The following is a 22,034-nucleotide window of genomic DNA, read 5'->3' on the forward strand; positions in this document are numbered from 1 at the left end:
AGCAAGCAAAGCTGCTAACTGGCAGACAAGCTGAAAGACTCAGCACCTGAGAAAACTGGAGGATGGACATGGAACTACTTTTCTGAAAGGTAATCCAAGGAATCTCTATTGGGCTTTCCTTTGCTGTACTTTGATGGAGGCATGAGGTACGTCTAGACAACGTTTTCATTTTCCATTTGCCCTGCCTCAAACTCAGAACCTTTTACTCCAGACAGCATCTTGGAGAAAATGGCAGATAACAACAACAGAGCGAGAAGCTTACACTCTGGATTTACCTTTCATAAGATTTGGCAACCATTTATTGAATACATCCAACCAGATTTAGTCTCTAGACATCCCCCAAATTTTAGCTAAATTTTATGGAAAGATGTCTTTCAGGGTCCCTGAACACACCCTTTATCTATAATTTTTAGGGCCTTATCTGGGTTATTGTCTTTATTTATTGTTATTTTGGTGTATTGTTTGTTGTCATGTTTTATTTTAGAATGTAATTAATAAATTTTAATTTATAAAAACCTTCCTGTGTTTTCTTACTGCTTCTTCCATCTTCTTTTTTCCTTACCAAAGAAAACATATTTAGCAAGGAATAATGGAATAGTTACACAAGGTCTTTTGATTGTTAGTACAAAAAGCCCTCTGTTTGGAACCATCAACAATGATCAGGCTTGTAGTCCCAAGAAGACTTGAAGGCACACAACACAAAGTTTAGTGAAGCAGAAACAAACCAATCCATCCATCTGGACCCACCAGTCTGTTTGGTTTCTGTTTTTGGTTAAGGAAGAGGCTTTCTTCCATGAAATCACAGAGCTATATAGTTGGAAAGGACCTCAAAGCTCACCAAGCTTGCATCAGTACTGCAGAAATAGTGCAGTTTGACACCACTTTAACAGCCATCAAAACATTTCTTTAAATATGGCCTTGGATTTGCTTCATCACGTACAGTTTTTTCACAACTTGCTTTGACGTTTCTGTATTGTAATATGTGACTGAATGAAATGAACCTGCAAAGAATTATCCTGAGAAGACTAAGAAAGGGACTAAAGTCTTCTTGTAGACTTTCAAAACACTTTAATTCCTTGATATGAAAAACAAAAATCCATTCAAAAACACTACAAGAAATTGAACTGGAACTTCAGCATCTGCATTTAATAAAAGAGCAGTAATAACGGAATTGATTTAAAAAATACCAAATTTTTGAAAGAACTGTATGTGGTATGATGATTTTATTTTGTTTTTTCAATTCAGCACACATCCCACAACCCAAAAAACCAACATTACAAATAGTTAAAAAAACAAACCAGCTACAATATTGCAAAAAGTTTTTTTTCTTGTAGGCTTGTGTTATTGTTGCTCAGAGTAAACCAAGCTGTCTTGCCACAGGACTGCTGGGGACAATAGGGATAAGGATGACCCCTTTCCTTGGTTTTACTCAGCCAATTTTCTTGACAAGCCCATTTGAAAGCCAGTAATGTCTTATTGCTCCAAACTGGAATGCACCCAGATGCACACAAGTCTCCCAATGTATCTGATCCCACCCTCAGATGATTCACACATTTTATTTTTGAAAGGATGACATTTAAAATAAATGCCTGTGGTACCCTTTGCTAGGCTGCTGGACTGACTGGCTCTAAAATATACTGCACTGGAAGCAGGGATGTAATGGAACACCACTCCCTTCCCTTGAAAAATCTCCTGAATCATAAGACTGCTACAAGGAGATAATGGTGGTCATGGTAGCTGCTTCTGCTATATTGGAAAACAAGGATTAGGGGAAAGCGGAGAAGGAGAAATATACAATTTGCATTACAAAAAGATCTTGCAAGAGTTACCTTTCTGACCAGCATGATCACAGTCCGAGGAGCTATTCTTCAAAAAAATATTTTTTCTGACCTCTGTGGGTTTTTTTTAAAAAAATAGTTTTGCAGAAGTCCCTTTCAGTCTCACAAAGTCAAGCATGTCTCACAGGAATCATGTTCCCTCACCTTTTAACATGTGAAGGGGCAAAAAAAGACATTGTGCCTTATAATTCCTGGCAAAGAAGCTAGAAGCCCAACTCAAAATACATAGGCAATAAAAAGGACAGCTCTTCCCCTTTTGAGATCTAGTGCAGTGCAGTGGTTCGAGTGCTGGACTGGCACTTAGACGATCCCAGTTCCGCTTCCCACTTAGGACCAGTCACACTCTCTCAGCTTGAAACAGAAGTTTTGAGGATAAAGTGGAAGAGACACCATTTACGACACCTTGAGTTTATCGGAGGAAAGGCAGGATGCAAACATAATTTTGCATCCTGGTGGCGCAGTAGTTAAATGCCTGTACTGCAGCCATTCACTCGAAACCACAAGGTTGCGAGTTCAAGACCAGCAAAAGGGCCCAAGCTCGACTCAGGCTTGCATCCTTCCGAGGTCGCTAAAATGAGTACCCAGACTGTTGGGGGCAAATTAGCTTACTCGCTGTTCACCGCTATGATCTTTGGAATAGCGGTATATAAATAAAACAAATTATAATTATTATTGTTTTGTGCCTTCAAGTTGTTTCCAACTTACAGTGACCCTAGGGTGAATGTATCATATGGTTTTGGGGGAGTTGAGGGTGTGTGACTCACCCTAGGTCACCCAGTGGATTTTCAGGCAGGGAATCCAACCCTTGTCTCCAGAGTCATACTACAATGTTCAAACCACTACACCTAACAAATGAATATCTATCCAGACATCTGAGCTTGTACCATCTACTTTGACTAGCATCAGCTCTCCAGTGTCTCAGAACAGAGAAAGATATTTCCTATTTCTCCTAAATGAAAATGTTAAGGATTGGTGGCCTCGGATCCCTTTCCCTTGCATGAGCCACTCTCAGTCTAATGGACCTCACTGGTTTGTTGTCATAGATTAAAGTATGTGTGGAGAGGAAGTCATATATGTCACTCTGAGCTCACTGGAGAAAAGACAGGATAGAAAGGCAGACAACAAATAAATGAAGTAGGACACGGATGACAGCCAGCATGGTGTGGTTTGAGCACCGGACTAAGACTTTAGAAAACAGGTTTCACATCCTCGCTCGGCCATGGAAACCCACTGGGTGATCTTGGACAGGTCACTCCCCACCTCCGAGGAAGGCAAAGACCAACCCCCATCTGAACAAATCATGCCAAGAAAACTCTATAATACTTTCACCATAGAGTCACCATAAGTCTAAAATGACTTGAAGGCACACAACAACAATAGGGATGGGAAATCTTGTTTCTGCTAGGGCCTCATTGCAGTTCATCAAGGGCCAGAATCAATGGTAGGCAGATTTGTCCATCCATCTGTCCATCCAGACACTCCTTCTCCTTCCCTCTTAAAAATATTTTTAGGAAGAAAATAAATACATACTTAACTCTATGTATTTTCAAAATACAAGAAAAAACACAGCTAACAAAAACAAAAAACAACAAACAAACAACAACAAACAAACAACAACAAAAAATGAAAATACATACACACGAAACAATGGCTTCCAGTATATCTGACTATGGCTCTTTTGTGATACATATCTAACTCCCCTTGGTTTATTCCAAAGTTAATATGATAATTAAAACAATCTCTAAGTCATACTATCATACTACAAATAATAGCCCCTACAAAGGATTTAATAAAAGTATAAAACACTTTATAAACAAGGCCTCTGCTTTATATATCACTTTTAAAAGCCTAAAACGATAATAGAACCTCCCTTATTTTTCATGTGTTCAATCAGCATTCTCACTCTTTCTTAAAATTCTTCCAGGTTTCTCATGTATTAACATGGTCAGCTTGTCCATTTCCACTAAATCATACAATTTTAAATACGGTTCTTGCAAAGGGATTGTTGACTCTTCATCTTTGTGCATAGATTATTCTAGCCGCAGTTGTCATATATTGTAGTATTCTTCCGTAAGTCTTCTCTAAGTGTTTTCAGCAGGGCCCCCTTTCCATCATTCTGTGCATATTTGCTTCTTCATCTCCTTCCCCCCCCCCCCCATTTCTTCCCTCTTTGCCAGAGGTCTGACATGATTACTTGAGCAGAAGTGGGAATGGCACAGTCCCACACATACTGTTCAAATACAACTCTCTGCAGCTCTAAGTGCCATAATCAATGGTGAGGACTTCTGTGAATTCAAGTTCAACAGCGTCTGAAAAGCTGCATGATTCCTGGCTTACAGGAAGACTTCCCATTTCTACTGCTTTATTTGCTTTGACTCCTGCATCTGCTCCCTCATTATCAAGAGTCACAGTCCGTTATTTCTTTCAGCTACAGTTTCACTGGTGGTGAGGGATTTCAGTTCAGTTCCATTTTTTTAAAAAAATCAAAATACTCCAGAATTCACAAAATTCAAGTATGCTAGCTAGCATGGGAATGCCAGTCTTATATAACATCTGGAGGGATACACATTCCCAAGCTCTGGTGTACAGTGATATGGCCTACTTCAGCTCCTTCAGGGACAAACTATCTTCCCCAAATGGAGGTGATGGAATGATTTCTTATCTGATGTTATGACCACAGCATAGCAACAGATTTCTTGGGCCTATACAGAAGATGAGTTTCCCAGTAAAAAATTCCCAAGGTTAACCACCTCTCCACAGTAAACCACATTCTCAGGATGAATCTACACTGTAGAAATAATGCAGTTTGACACCACTTTAACTCCCATAGCTCAATGCTATGGAATTCTAGGATTTATAGTTTTATGATAGCTAGCCTTCCCTGTCAAACCATCGGGGGGTGAGAAGGTTGTTGGGGAAGGAAGTGACACATTACCTTGTCATGTGTTCAGGCTATTGATGGAAGTCAGATTGTAGTGAGCCAGAAGAAGCAGCTGCCTTCTGTAACACCCACCTTTGGACCACCTTATAACCTACAGTCTCCCTCCTGCAGAGCCAATTCTCCCAGTCTTTGAGAAGCTCCAATATATATCTTAAGGCAGGTATGAGGAACCTGTAACCCTGCAGAACTTGGGGCACTGCAATGCCCACCATCCCTGACCTTTGGCTGTACAGGCTGAAGTTGATGGGAGTTAAAGTCGAACAATATAATGGTGAGACATAGACCCCCTCGTGTCATGCCACTCAGTAGAATTTGATCTATAAATAATTGGTTTACCCATTTTTACTACCATGAGAATCTACAGCTCTCAGTCTACTTTCAGGGTTACCATCCATTCCATCAAAAGTACAAGTGAGACAGTTCCAAAACAGCGGTTTTACCACCCATCACTCTGTTGCAAATGTGTCCTTCTCTTTCTTTATTAAAAGGTGGTGCATCTCTCAATCTTTTAAGGGTTACATTTATATTCTACCTTTTCTCATGGCAGTGTGCACAGCACTCTGCCCCACATTTACCCTCCAACAGCCCTGAGAAGTAGGTTAGGTTGAGAGAAGTGGATGGCCCATGTCATCCAGTGACTTTCAAGATCAAGTGTGGGATTTGAACTCAAACATCCACAGTCTTCATCTGACAATCTAACCACCACACAATTCTTGGATAGTTGGTCAACCATTCTCCTACATCTATGCAGAGTATATTTCCCCTTACTAGACACCATATTTATCCAGAATTTTCAGCTTGAAAAGCTGCAGTACAGAAATGTCCACAGCACAGATTTCTGCCAAAGACATGACCTAACATTTCTTCTCTAATTCTGCAGTCCAGTCCAGAGCCAAACATGCTTAAAGGTTGGTTTCATAGGCAGTGTGTATATGAAACAGCAACTTGTCATCCTCTAGGTGTTGCTGATCTGCAATTCCCATCATCATTGGTTAAGCTGTGGCCAGGGCTGGTGGAAGGTGAAGTCTAGCAACATCTGGAAGGCCATACATTTCTCACTCTGCTTTATACAGTCACAGTGATATCCCTGACTGTGACAGAATATTTGTGCAGAGAGTTCCATGTGAAGGGATTAAATTATCACATCAGAAAAGCCGAAACCACTTGCCCGAGGTGACAATTTTTTTTCTTGTGTAGTAATCATATACTGTACTATTAAGACTTCTTGTCAGTCCCTTCTATTCAGTAAAGAAGTCCTGAAATTACAGCATCCATGATAGATGGCTGTTTAACCTACAATCAAATAATTTCAGTTTACCACCTCCTGTAGCCAAGCACCATGTTGTTGTTATTGCTGTTGTTAGTTAACCTTGACTCACAGGGACCCTGTGGATGAGACTACAAGCCCCACTATCCTCCACTAGTCTACTTAGGCCTTGTAGATTCAGGCCCATGACCTCCCTCTTCCTCTATTTCCACTGCCTTCTACCTTTACTAGAAGCATTGTCTTTTTCAATGATTCATGCCGTCTCATGGTGTGACCAAAATACAATAGCTTCAATTAATCATCTTGGCTTCCAGGGAGAGTGCAGGCATGATCTGTTCAAGGACTTATTTGTTTGTCTTTTTGGCACTGTATTTAATGGGACGTGAGCAACCATGGATTTTGGTATCCATGGATGGTCCTGGAACCAAACCCCAGTGAATACCACAGGTCCACTATTTAAACTGTTCTGGTGAACCAGTCTAAAAGTCCTTCCAGTCCAACCTCCTGCCCTCCTACAGCCTACATACCATTTTCAGAGACCATGACCAACAGGGTTGTACTCCAGTCCTGGATTACAGTTTATTTCTCATGCCATATGTTCTGTTTTGTGAGTTTCCAAAAAATATCTACCTGATCGAGACTGGATTAACGTAGCATTCAGTCTCTAACAGCTGGATACTTCTTAGAAATTCACAAGGCTAGATATCTTCTGTTGAGAAAATACAGGAGCTTTGGGAAGGGGAGGGGTAATGATTCTGGTAATGGAGAAACAATGAAAGAAATAGAAGGAACTGGATTTGTGTCTTTTTTAAAAAAAATAGATCTTCACTTACAAATGTTAAATATCTCAGATGTATAGTATGGCTACCAGCTTAGCTTGCAAATGAGACCAGTTAAACCATCTTAATGCACCTTGACATATTCTGGCATCTGGATAACCAAAGCCCTTTTTATGGTGGTCCCATACAACAGGTCTCTATTGATTTCTGCATCAGAATTTCAGGTAGATAGATACACCAAGGTATTTATCCCAAAGCCATGAAAATCTTTAGAAAGGCCTTTGTCTACTTACCCTGGGCGTCTCCTCCAGATGTCAACACGGCGATGGCCTTGCCAATCCCCATAGTGTCAGCATGTTCATGTTTTACCGGAGTTTGCGACATTCTCTGGGCTGGAAAAATCAAGAGACAAACAAAATGTCCAAAATGAACTTGATGGAGAAACTGCTGCTTCTCTTTGGTGTGCCTCCTGGTCCCCCTTCACACAGGCTACACCACTGTGAGATCTGAAGTGTTCCTTGTAGCCTTCTCTTGTTGCCTTTCAAAGTTAGCACCCTGCCTACTCTCCCATAAAGGATAAGCCTGGAAATGTCACCCTGTAAGTGATCTCTGGTGCAGTGTCAGCCATACACCTAATCCTACAAGGGGCACATGGCCAGCTATCATGAGTAGCAATGAACAGTAGGGATTTCAGGTCACTAGCAGCCAAGTCATTCCCTCATGCCATTAAAAAGTGCCTTTTTGTTTAGTCTTCTGTTGCTATACACTTCACTGAGGGCTTGTGTCTGCTTACCAGTTCCCCAATCTGGGGAAAATCTAGGGAAAATCTAGGAAGTTAAGGCTGAAATCTTATGCTCATCCAGACCCACTGAACTCAATGGGACATGTGTCTGAATACAGTAGCCTAAGCTCAATTGCTAGCCCCAAACAGAGAAAGAAAAGTTACTAGAGAAGGGCTAATTCAACTGTATTTGCATTATCTGTATCAGAGTCTCATTATTGAGAGAATCGTGGGAAATAAACAATAACAGCAAAAACAACAAATAACAACATTTAATCTTGATGGGAAAAATTAATTACATTGGTTAAATTGTCATTTTAATAAATACTATTAACAGACTTAAGCTGAAAACAATGCTGGTTTCATTTATGTGCCAAATAAAGAACATAGCTATTTATTAAAGCATAATTTGGGCTACATTAATTTATTTCAGAATACTAATGCACCTGGTTTTAAAATGGTTTTAATCTTTTTAACCTGTTTTTACCTTGTTCATTGTATCTAATATTTAATATATTTCAATCTATTCATTGTTTTTAAAAAACAAAAATGCTTCTGTTTTTTAAATTGTCTTAACATGTTTTCAGTGATTGTACCTGTATACTGCTCTAAGATCTTTTGAAATAGGGCAGGATGGAAATATTTAAATAAATAAATGCCAGACATTATTTTAATCACCTCAACATTGTTTTGAGCTAGAGAAGAAAACCGATGTATACATTTTTAAATCCCCATTTTTCATCTGCCTTACCAAAAACCATTTGCTTGTATTCCCTTTCTTTCAGCTTTATAAGCTTATTTTAAATTCTCATACTCTTCAGTTTACTAATCCTTGCACAGATTCCAGCAAAAGTTTTACGATTAAGAGATTCAAAATTCAGTTCTGAAGCAGAGGCAGTGGTGTCACTAGAACTGGTGTAACAACAGTGTGGTAACTCATGCTGTCATGTCTAGGCTCAGACCAACAAGGGCAATGGTCACTCAGCAGTAGATTGGGAATCTATGGAATGGAAAGGCTATGATCTACTTGCCACTGATGGTTGGTGGACTCAGGCATCTGAATGGACTGTCTGTATTCCGGGTTGTTCAAGTCTATCTGCCTTGTTTGCAGGTTTTGATGGGGTCCAGGTGCCATTTGGCAACAGGAGTTTGCCAAGGCATGCCAACAGTGGCCTGGGCCCTGGCCAGACTTCTTGCCGCCTACAGGCTGGTGGATTTGGTTCTTTACAGTCCCAGTCTATCTGCAGAGGGATATGGCAGTACACAATCCACACTGGAAGACAGATATCTCCCTCTGAGGTGTCACCTGGTGCAGTCTGTGCCCCCTGCACCCCCTAGTGATATCCCTGAGCAGATGAGTTCTGTGTAGTGTCTGGCACAGAACACAAAAGGATCATTTGGATGCAAAGAAGGTCACTCCCTTTCAAGCTGTCCTTACTACTTATTGGTTCAAAATCATTTAACCATTGGAATGAAAGCTTCATATTGTAATCAGGAGCTAAAATAAACAGTTTGAATCTTGTAACCTAAAAATTGTAATTTCCTAACCTTGAAGGACTAACAAAATGGAAGTGGTAACTTTGCAAAAATCCCAGAGAACTAAGTTCTGGTTAAAGAACCAGCTGGAAAATTTAAGATTTGTTATTTCCTTAGCACTGCCTCTCAATTAATTAATTACTCCATCAATAAATTAACACTAGAATTATGTTAATACTGAAATTCCAATTTAAATAAATTACTTTAATTAAAAATAAATTAAATAAGTGGCATTATTACATTAGAAAATTTCAAACTTTATTTAAATAAAATAAATTACTTCCTATATCATGCCCAAACTAGCACAGATCCACTGACAATTTACTAAATAAATCAATGTTTAAAATCCCACAGATTAATAGGATTTAGAACACTGTGCTACTGCTCAAAAGTGTGTTAAAAACAATTTTTATATGAGGAACAGGGAATCTTTGACTTTCTAAGGTTTTGAATTTCCAATTCCCATAATGTTTTTGGGGATATAAAAAAATAAACATAAAAATAAATACAAAAATAAGGAGATGCATCCTGATGCTTCCATGTTGAATACTCCAGCCATCCCTGTTAGGGGTGAAATTGTTTTGGCTTAAAACTCTCATCAGCATTAACCAACAGTGTCAATGAGAAAGGAGTATGGGAGCTTGAGTTGAAACCATCTTGATAGTCATAAGCGGCCCCTCCCTGCAGCAACACACCCCTGAATCATTATCAGGTAAAAACAACAACAGTGAGGCTTGTTTTTTAATTCTCACTAAATATATTTTAAATCATAAACACATATAAGAGAGCCAGTGTGGTTTAATGGATTGAGGATTGGGCTGGGACTCTGGAGACTAGAGTTCGATTCCTCACTTGGGAATTTATCAGACAAGGGAAATTGGAAGTATAATCCAATGGCAATCCAAATGCAATCATGGGGGTTTAACGTTACTGCGTAATAGACTACCACTCGCAATTTCTGGCAACAGCATGCTATTTTCGGGCAATGTGAAGCCAGTTTGAATGCAATCACGGGGTTTCATGTTATTGCGTGATAGACTACCACATGCAAATTCAGGCAATGGCATGCTATTTTGGGGCAATGGGAAGCCAGTTCGAACACAATTCGCATTCACGTAAATTTGCTGACTAGCGAATTCACGTGAATGCGTTCTGGCCCCACTTTCTTTTCATTTGAAATTAAGAGAAATTCCTCACGTCTGATAAAGTCCTAGGTCAAGAAAACCCATTGAGAAATCTTGGGCAAGTCACATACTCTCAGCCTCAGAAACCCCTGTGATAGGGTTGACAAGTTGAAGGCACACAACATCAACAATACACATAATCAGTTAACAGTCCAATAAACATGAAGCCAATAAACTATGATGCAAAGACAGAGCTGTGCTAATCTGGAAAATCGGTATGCAAAGGGATCTTGTAGCACCTTTGAGATGAAGGAGATTATCGCACACATTTTTCTCCTGGGTATGGTCATAAACTTGCTGTTCACCGCTATGATCTTTGGAATAGCGGTATATAAATAAAACAAATTATTAAATTATTATTATAAACCACTTAAAAATGGATGTTATCACACACCTCTGTGCCCAGCTCGGAGGCATCACATACCCAATCCAGACTTCTTACAGATTTCACAAAAAAAGTCCCATTCTTTGTGAAGTCCAGATTGGGTATGCAATTCCTCCAAACTGGGCATGGAGGTGTGCAATAACATCTGTTTTTAAGCGGTTTATGCCCAAACCCAGCCCGTGCCCAGCTCTGGAGAAAAATGTGCAATAACCTCCTAACTGAAAGAGAAAAATTGGTAGCATGAGCTTTCATAGACTTGAGTCTACCTCATGGGGATTATGATTTCATGAAGCCTATCAACCATGAATTGTATTCATTATTTAATTGTCTTCAACATCCTAATTTAGTTACTAAACTACCAATACTGGTGCTTCTTCTGAGGCATTGAAGGAAATGAAACAAAAGTTACTGTTTCTTGTTACAAGGGAAGACCTATTTCAATATCCTTCCATTATGAGTTACAGTACCTGTTGTTATTAAATGCTTTCAGAATGACTCTGATTCATGGCAATATTATCATGGGGTTTTCTTGGGAAGATTTATTCAGAGGGGGTTGGCATTGCCTTCCTCAGAAGCTGAGAGTATGTGACAGGCCCAATGCCACCCACTGGGTTTCAATGGCTGAGCAGAGATGTAAATCCTGAAGCCCATTTGTTGTTGTGTGCCTTTAAGTCATTTCTGACTTATGGAGACTCTAAGGTGATCCTATTATGGGGTTTTCTTGGCAAGATTTGTTCAGAGGTTTGTCATTGCGTGTTACTCGCCCAAGGTCACCTATTGAGTTTCATGGCCAAGCAGGGAATTGAATTCTGGTCTTCAGAGTCACAGTTCAACACTCAAACCACTACACCATGCTGTCTCTCAACGTTATTGGTATTTTAGGGAGGGGATCTCTAGAATCCTCAGCTAGATAGCTCCTCTGGTGCCTTTGACCAAACTACTGTATAAGCCCCAGGAAGTAGTGGCTGGAAGAGATCAAATGGGAAACCCAGAATTAACACAAAAGTGCTTTTGTACTGCCAGAAGACTCCAATTGCCAGGGATCTATTAAGGAAAAATGGCCTACTCAGCATAAGTCAAACTCCAGCCTTCCCTAGGGAACCTGAAACCACAACAGGCTAACACACAGAGAGATGCTCCTTCAGATATTTGGGTCCTAAATTGCTCAATGTTGCAGAATGATTTAGTAATCTATTCTTCTCTCTCTTTCCCTGGGTGTTGTTTTTAAATTTTGCACTACCTTTGACTCAAGGGCTCCCTGAACTTATTAAATGTTGAAAGATAGAATAACATTGGTGCTGTTTTCATCCTTTGCTTAAACTGACACAAACACAGAGCAAGTAACCTAAATAAGTAAAATGCTATTTATTTCAGTCCATATTGCAAAGTTAACAGGGCAACCCTCTAGATGTGTATTTTGATATAAGCCCTACTGATTTCAGAGGAACATGCTCCTAAATGTATGTAAGACTGCAGAACTGTTATTCATAAAATTATTAATGAAGATTACTTGTTTCCTTTTGAAAATAGTAAGTCTGTTTATATAGCAGATGTAAATATATGGCTTGTGCTTATTTAAAACTACACTTGCTTACCGAAAATAAGCATTTGAAAGTATGTACGCCCAATCTGCCTCCACATTATTAACACAGTTACCCCCAGATCAAGGAGTTTATATAGTAATGATTTTTAAAAATATATTAACAACTTACATATTGTGTAGATATTTTAATTTCCTGGAAATGTTTTCTTCTGCATATTCAAAGATTGGAAGCCATATGACTGCTGGTGACACAGTACTTCTCAGGGGCTTTGAAATTTCTCTTTCCATATGCAAAGAAGTACCAGACTGAATGGAAGTCTGTTTACAGCAGTGGATCTCCTTGTGCCAGAAATGCTATTTTAACCTTTGCTGATAGTTTTCTTTCACAACCAAGCATGGGAGAGATTCTACCTCTTTCAAATGCCTGCATAGATATTTATTCTCCTAGACAAAAGTTCATGCAGAGTGGGACAATTTATCTGGAGACTATCTGAGCTGCTAAAGATGAGGAAGTTTTTTTGGAGTGGGACAAAAGATAGATACAACTTATGGGCTGGGAATATGTCACCCTTCGCAGGCTGTTGGATTTCAACTCCCATCCTCCCTCTCCACTGGCTATACCATGTGGATGGGGCTTCAGTAAGGCCTCATGTTCCTGATCCCTGCCATTGACATATCTTTCTACATACACCCCTGCTCAGTCTTTTACCTAGCGCACTCCATCGTGCTTCCCATAGCTCTGATGTAGCCTCTCTCAAATAAAGTAAGTCAGTCTCAGAGAAAGCCTTCATGACTGCAATAAGTACTTTTGCCACTTCTCTAATGGGGGGTGAGGCGGGAGAAGATGGGAAGGGCACCTGGCATGGAATGTTCACTGTGACATTGCTAGGAAACCAAGGTATCCAATGCTTACTTTCCAGGTCACAACCACAAGACTGATGATGATGAATCCCTACTGATGGTTTCATACCCTGCATGGCTGGGAGACTCCCCTATCTATGTCCACCAAGACCTGTGGATACCTCAGAACCCATACCGACAGGCCGAAATGAAGCTGCTTCAGGTCACTTTGGAGGTATGCTATTTAAATGATGCATGCATCTTAAGAGGCCAGAAGCCATGCCAAAGCCATGCTCCAGTTCTAAGGACTGGACCACAGCTTTGGTGCAGCTTCTGGCCTCTTAAGATGCATGTGTCATTTAAACAGCAAACCTCCAAAGTGACCCGAAGCAGCTTTATTTTGACCTGTCTGTACGGGCCCTAAGTTACAGCAGCGAAATCCCAGAAGGGCAATTCATTAGCATTATAAAGATGACTGGAATAACAGTGGACTTGTATATGTGTGCACCTTCAAGCTGACTACCCCCTTATGGGGACCCCATGAATTTCATAGGGTTTTCTTAGGCAAGGAATACAGATGGGTGGTTTGCCATTGCTTTCCTCTGAAATATAGCCTACAGCACTTGGTATTCCTTGCTGGTCCCCTATCCAAGTACTAACCAGGCCTGACTCTGCTTTGCTTCTATTATCAGATAGGATCTGTTGCATTTTCCCCCCCAGAATTTAGCTTCTACTGCACACAGCCAGTTTTCAAAGTAGCAGCCTTCCTCATACACACACACACACACACACACACAGCCAGATTCCCCATTTCTATGCTCTGAATTTAAAATGGAGAAAGTTTCTAGCTCCCACAGTTGCAACACAAAAGGATGAAGATGATCCCTGTAAAAGGAGCCAAGGCTAAAAATTAAATTAAATTTTAGAATTTTAATAGAATTAAAAGTGATGAAAATTATATCCTTCTGTTTGTTTGTTTCTGCAGAGTTCTCTGCCCACAATCCAATAGGGCATCCGCAATGCAGAAATAATCCAGTTTGGTATCACTTTAACTGTCATGGCTGCATGCATGCTAGGCGCGAGAACAAGCTACAGCTCCCAAAATTCCACAGCATAGAGCCATGTCTGTTGAAGTGGTGCCAAACTGGATTATTCCTGCAGTGTGGATGCAACTGTAGTCTTGCCTTCACCCCTCCCTCCCCGTTACAATTTCCCAGCCTCTAACAATTGTGCAAGTAGCTATTCTCCACCGCTATTACTGTATTTTGCAAATATTTGATACAGGAATGAAGGGAATTCTTGCAAATAAAACAATGTCCTTTTTGCTGATATCCAACAGAGCTTATTTCTAACAAATCAAACATAACTGATTTGGGAGATCAAGTAACATTCATAGAACTTGGATCTTTTAGTTTACTTGGCTTGAGGAATGATCACAGCTGACTATTTTCACATCCTTGGGGCTATTTTGGCAGAGCATTTTTATTCCATGGATTTAATTTTAATTATGTAACTTAATGTAATTTGGCAAAGTGCATAATAACTTCCCTCCACTCACTCTTCTTTGGTGATGACTGGTTATATCCCAAGCATTTCCAACCTACTCCTAACCCATAGCCATACCACTTCACAAAAAGTTTTTACTTGCCTGACCATTTCCAGAAGTATTGGACTGTAATGATTGTCAGGCTCAGCCTTGCATGGCCTTGAGACCTTTTATAACTGGGGAAAACCAAGTATGAATAGGTAATATTATAAGCCCAAGTATTAACCTGATGAAAAATACTGCTGCCACCCTCTGGATTCAGTGAAAAATACAAGCTTTTGGTTGACTTGTCAGGTACTTTTAAATTACTGTACTTGGATTTCTTTTTCGGATTTAGTGATTTCTAAGCCATAGTCACAAAAGTGTGCCACACCTTGAACAACTAAAGCAGGAGTGGGGACCGGGTAGCTCCCCACCCCGATTCCTCAAAACTGTGGAGCTGCAGTCCAACAATATCTGCAGGCTGTGCAATTCCCACTCCTGAAATAAAGTAAGGTCAACAACTGAAGATTCCCACAACTCTGTCAAAAACAGCCCGATGAAGTATGGATCCACCCAAAGGATATAATTCGTCACTTTCTTCTCAAAGGTAGCAACAAATAAGTTCAGCAATTTTCTTCCTGCTGCAAGAAGGTCTGTGATCCAGTTTTTGAAGGCTATTTGCAATTTAGGACTTCTTCTGTACAAAATTCGCATTTGGTTGTTGTGCACGGAAAGCATTTTCTAAATGGGTAATAGCATTTTGGCATGGAAAAATAATATTTCAATGGAAAAATCATTAGTTTACAGTTGTAAACCACTTAGAGACTGCTTAGTGTGGTATGATGCTGCTATTGCTATCTTAATTCCTGCACTAAAAATGCTGTTTTCTGTACAAAAATTGCTGTTTTCTGTGCAAATCAGCAATGTGCGAATTTTATGCAAAATAAATCCCTAATTGCAGCTTTTTCTTCCTGTACAGAAAACAAAATTTTCTGTGCAGAATTTAATATTTTTAAGTTGAAGTGTTATTTTCCATGCAGAAAATGCTGTTTCCTGTACAGAAAATGCTGCTTTCTATCCAAAACGACCACATACAATTTTGGCACAGAAAGATTCTTATCATCCAAGATTCATCTCCTCAGGATTTCGACCATTTAAAAATCTTTTAGAATATTCTTTTCCCCCTACTCTACTCTTCCTGCTGCCGGTATGAGCACAGGACCATCATTTCAAAAGAGGAAACAAGGATCTATCATGGTATGCAGAACCTTCCAGTGTTACAGCTAGCAAGTGCAGGGAAATCCCAGAAGTATCACCACCTCCTTTTCATCCACATGCTCTTTACTGACCGCATTTCCATCAGGTCCAGACTCTTTTTGAAGACGTCCAGAGAAGCAGATCTTACAATCCATCTAGGCAATTGGTTCTATTGCCGAACTGTTCTCACTATCTAGAAGTTCCTTCTAATTTTCAATTGAAATCTATCTTCCTATAAATGAAAACTATTAGACCCAGTGCTACCGTCTGGGGCAGCAGAAGACAAGCCCACACTCTCCTCTTTGTGGCAACACTTGAGAAATATAGCCACATGTAACCCCTCAATCTTCTCTTCATCAAGCTAAACATGCACATCTTTTTCAACTGCTCCTGTTTTATTCTCCATTCCTTTTATCATCCTCATTGCCTTCTCTGAACTCACTCAACTTGTCTATATCCTTCTTAAAATGAGGCACCCAGAACTGAACAAAGTACTCTAGATGAGGCCTGACCAGTGCAGAATATAGAGGAACTATTACTTTCTTGGACATGGAAGCTATGCTTCTATTAATGCAGACTGAGATAGGATTTGTCTTGTTTGGTGCTGCATTACACTGTTGGCTCATGTTCAATTTACAATCAATAATAATCCCTAAGTCCTTTTCATGTGTAGTCCTGCTGAGCCAAGTACCCCCCCCCCATCCTATACCTGTGCATTTGGTTTTTGTGACCTAAATGCAGAATTTTCTATTTGTCTATGTTGGATTTCATTTTATTAACTTCAGCCCAGTTTTCTAGTTTATCAAGCTCCTTTTTGTATTCTGCTCCTATCTTCCAATGTGTTAGATACCCCCCCCCCCCCAGTTTTATATGATCTGCAAATTTAATAAGGATTGCCTCCACATCATCTAAATCACTGATAAAAATATTGGTCGGTCCCAGGACAGGATCCTGCGACAATCCACTTGAGATCTCCTTCCAATTTAAAGCACAGTCACTGTTGATGACTCTTTGAGCATGGTTTTCCATCTGATTGTGTTTCCATCTATACCCATATGCTCTCTACTAGTCTAGTCTAATTTGATCATGCATTTAGATTTCTGTGCAAATGAATTTGCCTTTGACATATAATGCTCCTCCTCGTTTTCTTCTCTATCTATTCTTTATGACCAGATTATATCCCTCAATTATTATACTCCAGTCATGGAAGCCTATAAACGCACATTTTCCTTCCTGCACTTGGACTTCAAGCACGTCTTGTTTGTTTCCCAAACTCTCCGAATTGGTGTATCTAAAGGGTTGTTCCTTCTCATTTTTTATTCTGCTGTGAGTTTTACTGTAGCTACCCCACAGTCGCAAAGATATTTCCTCATTTTTCTGGAAGCTGATAGATAAATACAGGTATATTATACCCTTTTGTATGTATATGGGGATGCAGTGGCTTAGTGGTTAAGATGCCAGTTTTGGCAGTTTGAGGCCTGAGTGCCATATGATGGGGTGAGCTCCTGTCACTAGTCCCAGCTTCTGCCAACTTAAAAGTTTGAAAGTGTGCAAATGCAAGTAGATAGATAGGTACTACTTTGGTGAGAAGGTAACAGCTTTTGGGGCAGTCATGCTGGCCACATGACCACCAGAGCAGTCCTTGGACAATGCTGGCTCTTCAGCTTAGCAATGGAGATAAACACTACCCCTTACAGTCGGTTACTAGACATTCATGTCAAACGACTACCATTACCTTTTTATATTCTTTTGAGGGCCACATATATTCTCCATTCCTGCAGTCATAGCATTTTAAATGGAGGGAAGGAAAAAAAGCATTGTGCTACCTCTGGTATTGAAAGTTGGGAAAAGTCTTTTTTCAGCAAATGTATCTTAAACAGGGATCCCCCTACAGTCTTCTGGAGTCATGTTTTCACAATTTCAAGATGACATTTGGGGTGTCTTGGAGGGGTCACATGCAGCCAATAAGCCACACCTTACTCATCCCTATCTAAGGCTGCATCTAGACTGCAGAATTAATACAATTTGACGCTGCTTTAACTGCCATGGCTCAATTTTATGGCTATTTAGGATTTGTATTTTTATGAGATATTTAACCTTCTCTGTCAGAGAGCTGACACAACACACTACAAATCCCAGGATTCCATAGCATGGAGTGATGACACATAAAGTGATATCAAACTGCATTAATTCTGCAGTGTGGCAGCTTCCTAAATTAATTCAACTTATTCCACTAGACTTTAATTGAAAACTATATAAAAAGTAATAAATAACTAGAGGGAAAGGTGAGGGACAGATGTACAGAGGAAAGGTATACTACCTTTCATCATTGGATTGCTGATATTGCTAGAACTTTAACAGTGGACTTGTGGACTGCTACTTACCTGGTTATTTCTGGAAAATGACTGCTCAGCAAGCAACAAAGTTTTCATAAGCTAGGAGAAAGTCCTTTTCCCCCAAACCTTCAATATCCCACAAACTAACAAAACAGGTATCTGTAGGTAATTTTTTTTTTGGTGGATTTGTCAGTTCTGGAGAATTTGGTTGCTTCCACAGCCAAATTTGAGACAATGATCACTTTATCATTACTGTTAGTGGCTTTCTCCCCTTGTCCTCCTTATTCACAATCTCTCTTGCAGCTTTATCCAGGAATTATACTCACACTTGGCATAAGCCAGTGGCTTTCTGGCTTATCCTTCTGAATTCTGGAACTTTCCCCCAGTCTGATGTTCTCCCAGGAAGCATAGTCATGGGGGAAGTTGCAATCCAACACACTGGGAAGATACTACATTGGGGAAGGCTACTCTGGAAGTTGAATGTTTCCCAAACAGTTCAGCAACAGGCATAGTGCAACAGCTGAGTCAGGCTGCCTTTATATTTCCTGCCAAATATAACCTGACATTTCCATTCAGTAGTGCATGTTCTTGTGAATCCCTCACAATGGTACACACAGGTAGCATGTAATTCATCTAGAGCTGTATAAACCCTTCATAACTTGCCAAGACTATGGACCAGACATCCAGCTGTTACTTGAAACTTTCAATGAGTGTTAGAATTGGGGACAGGGGGCCTGAACCTATTCTACTACAAACACTCACCTCTATTTATTATACCTTACCTTTGTCTATATTCTAATTCTTCAGAGAGCTGTGTAGTTGATTGAAATGACAAGTTTCTTTGGACCTTCAGGTTTTCCTATACAGCAGGGTTGTGGAAGCTTTGGCTGTCCAGATATTTTTGGCCTACAACTCCCTCAATACTTTATTACTGACTGTACTGGCTAGGGCAAACTGGAAGTGTGAGCTAAAGAAAATCTGGACTACTAAAGATTCTTTGCCCCTGCTGTACAGCCATCAGACACAGGTTTTCTTTTCTGTTGAGCAGAAGCTGTAGTTCAGTGATGAAACTAATCATTTATAAGTATAGTGTCCAAAGTTCTACCTCTGAAAGATTCTGGCATCATCACTTAGAGCCAGAGTCCACCAAAATGAGCTAGATGGACAAGCAGTCTGACCAGCACCAAGGAAGCCTCCTCGTTTTCTTAATGGCTCAGCAGGCAAGAGGACAGGCTGTGCTTTCAACTGTGCTAGGATTCCCATTATCCTCAGCCAACAAGACTGTCTAATTGGGGTTGGCAAGAGGTGTAGTCCAAACTCATCTCTCTGGTTCCAATTTTAGGAAGGTCAGGCTATGTGAGAATATCTGATCATACTTGTCTTTGAGTAAAAAAGAGAGAAGAGGTCAATCTGAATGGAGCAGAGCTGACTGTAACCCTCTCAGAATCTGTGGGAGAGAAACCACTGAAATGGTGAGTCAGACTCCTTTCAGTGCCCCACTAAATACCTTTCACATAGACTGAACTGTAGCCCTCTGTCTTCCCCCCAGAAGAATGGCTGGCATGAACTATGGTTTTCCTCTCAAAGCATTGATGATAATATTATTCCACATGGCAGCGGGATTTGCAGGCCACAGAACAACAATCTATGAGTTTTCAAATCCACATGGAACTCTGTGTCAATGTGTGATATTCATCAGCTTATGCTAACTAAGAAAAAGCGATCCACTACTTCTTTGCCCATTTTGTCTTCTTTGAAAAGTATTGGCTTGGCCCAGAGAGCTGGCATTAAACACCTCCTTTAATTAGTTCAGACAGTTCCTATGACATTTGTCCAGACAAGATAGATCTGCATGTGAGTTTTAAAAACAGAGGGAATAAAGTCACTACAAAGGAAATTGGTTTGCACCACTACAAAATCTTACCTTCGCCACACATCCCACCCATGCTAAAAACATGTCATGCAGCATTCTAAAATAAAGTAGTACCATGGTCGCACTACACTGCATGCTCTCTCCTCTCAAGCATTAATGTAGTGGCTGACTGTGTATTTTTAAAAACTCATCTTGGAAAATTCATAATCCCACTGAAGCAGTCATGATAACCATGGGATACATTACAACTGGAGAGCCAGCATGGTGTGATCCATACCATCATACTTCCAATTTCTATGTAGGATTCTGAACGCTGGACATTTAAGAAAGCTTATTGGAAGAGAATCTATTCATTTGATATGTGGTGCTGGAGGAGAGCTCTTCTGATACTCTGGGCAGCCAAAAAGGCAATTACAGTAAATGGGTCAAAGGCAATTACAGTAAATGGGTCCTAGAGCAAATCAAACCTGTAATCTCCCTGGAAGCCAAGTTGACTAAGTGGAGGCTGTCATACTTCGGCTACATCTTAAGAAAACATGACTCAATAGAAAAGTCAACAATGCCTGGGAAGGCAGAAGACAGGAGCCAGTGTAGTGGTTTGAGCATTGGACTATGACTGGGTAGATGAGGGTTTGAATCCCCTCTCAACCATGGAAACCCACTAGGTGACCCTGGGAAAGTCACACTCTCTCAGCCTCAAAGGAAGGCAAATGCACCCCCCCCAACAAATCTTGCCAAGAGAACCCCATCCTAAGTTCCCCTTAGGGTCACCATAAGTTGGAAACAATTTGAAGGCACACAACAACAATATTACAACTAGCCTGAATGATATTACACTTTTTTTTTTCCTGATCAGCCTCCTCCTGACTTGTGAAGTAGATCAGGCTAGACAACAGCTGGTGGCCCAAAGCCAGACGGTGTTCTCCTTGGGTAAAATCCAACATTGAACAAGCAGACTTCCAAGGACTTTCTCCAGCTCTCCCACCTCTGATCTATTCTAGACTGTCACCAAACCCACAGAATGGATTTTGAAGGCATATGAAGGTGCTGAAGAAGAAATTACTGCCTCCCTTTCTCATAACAGAAGAGAAGTTAGGCAGTTAATTGGCAGAATAATCCAGGTTGAGGCCATTTTAACTTGACAGAAATGGCATTTGAGCCATAGCAGCTAAATACCCCAAAGGTTTTTAATCAGATAAATTAAAGAAGTCTAAAACATAAATCTGCACTAACCTACTTGCTCCTCTTTTTCTCCAGAGTATGAGTAGATGGTAAAGAAGAAGATAACAGCTGCAAATGTAAGTGACACTGAAATGAAGAAACTGGACCCTACCACAGACAGGTCTAGCGGAGCCCACATAACCAGAACATGTGTGTCTTCCTGCCTGATATTTATAGATATTATGTTGGGCCTGTAACAGCTGCCTCCTTTGTACCTCTCTCTTATTGGTAGATATAAAAAGTCATGGCCTTACAATGAAAATCTCCCAGGCATGTTGGCTTGCAATGGCAAGTTATGTTGTAGATTAAATTTATCGTTACAAAATTACTCCTTTTACACTGGGAGAATCTCTTGCACACTGCTAGTGCTACATAGGATACTATATGACTCCTCAGTACAAAAGCAAATCAAAGAAAGGTAACTTTCCCTTGTAAAAAAGAAAGCAATGAGTTCAAGTTAGGGCCAATGGACCGTATTAAAAAAATTAAAAATATAGTATAGACCAAATCATGGCAGCAAAATGAGTAATGGCTTTTTTAGAACTGGGTGTGAGGAATGTAAGGTCCACAACACACTGCAGAAATAATCCCGTTTGAGACTGCTTTAACTGCCCTGGATCAGTGCTAGGGAATCCTGGGACTTGTAGTTTATTGTGGCACCACAGATCTCTGACAGAGGGGGCTAAATGTCTCACAAAACTCTAGTTCCCAGAATTATTTCTGCA

General features: G+C 40.2%; 1 protein-coding gene across 1 annotated transcript in view; it reads right to left on the reverse strand.

Moving 5' to 3' along the window:
- LOC121920469 (ATP-dependent 6-phosphofructokinase, muscle type-like) overlaps positions 1 to 21,446 on the reverse strand; it is a 50,247-nt gene extending 28,801 nt beyond the window's left edge. The window contains exons 1-2 of the mRNA XM_042447611.1: positions 21,322 to 21,446; positions 7,119 to 7,217 (exon numbers count right to left, since the gene is read on the reverse strand). Of these exons, the coding sequence (XP_042303545.1) occupies positions 7,119 to 7,209 (91 nt within the window). The 5' untranslated portion in view covers positions 7,210 to 7,217; positions 21,322 to 21,446. The remainder of the gene's footprint in view (positions 1 to 7,118; positions 7,218 to 21,321) is intronic.
- Between the last annotated feature and the right edge of the window lie 588 nt (positions 21,447 to 22,034).

Source organism: Sceloporus undulatus, chromosome 2 (genome assembly GCF_019175285.1).
Source record: "Sceloporus undulatus isolate JIND9_A2432 ecotype Alabama chromosome 2, SceUnd_v1.1, whole genome shotgun sequence".
Classification (NCBI taxonomy): Eukaryota; Metazoa; Chordata; class Lepidosauria; order Squamata; family Phrynosomatidae; genus Sceloporus; species Sceloporus undulatus.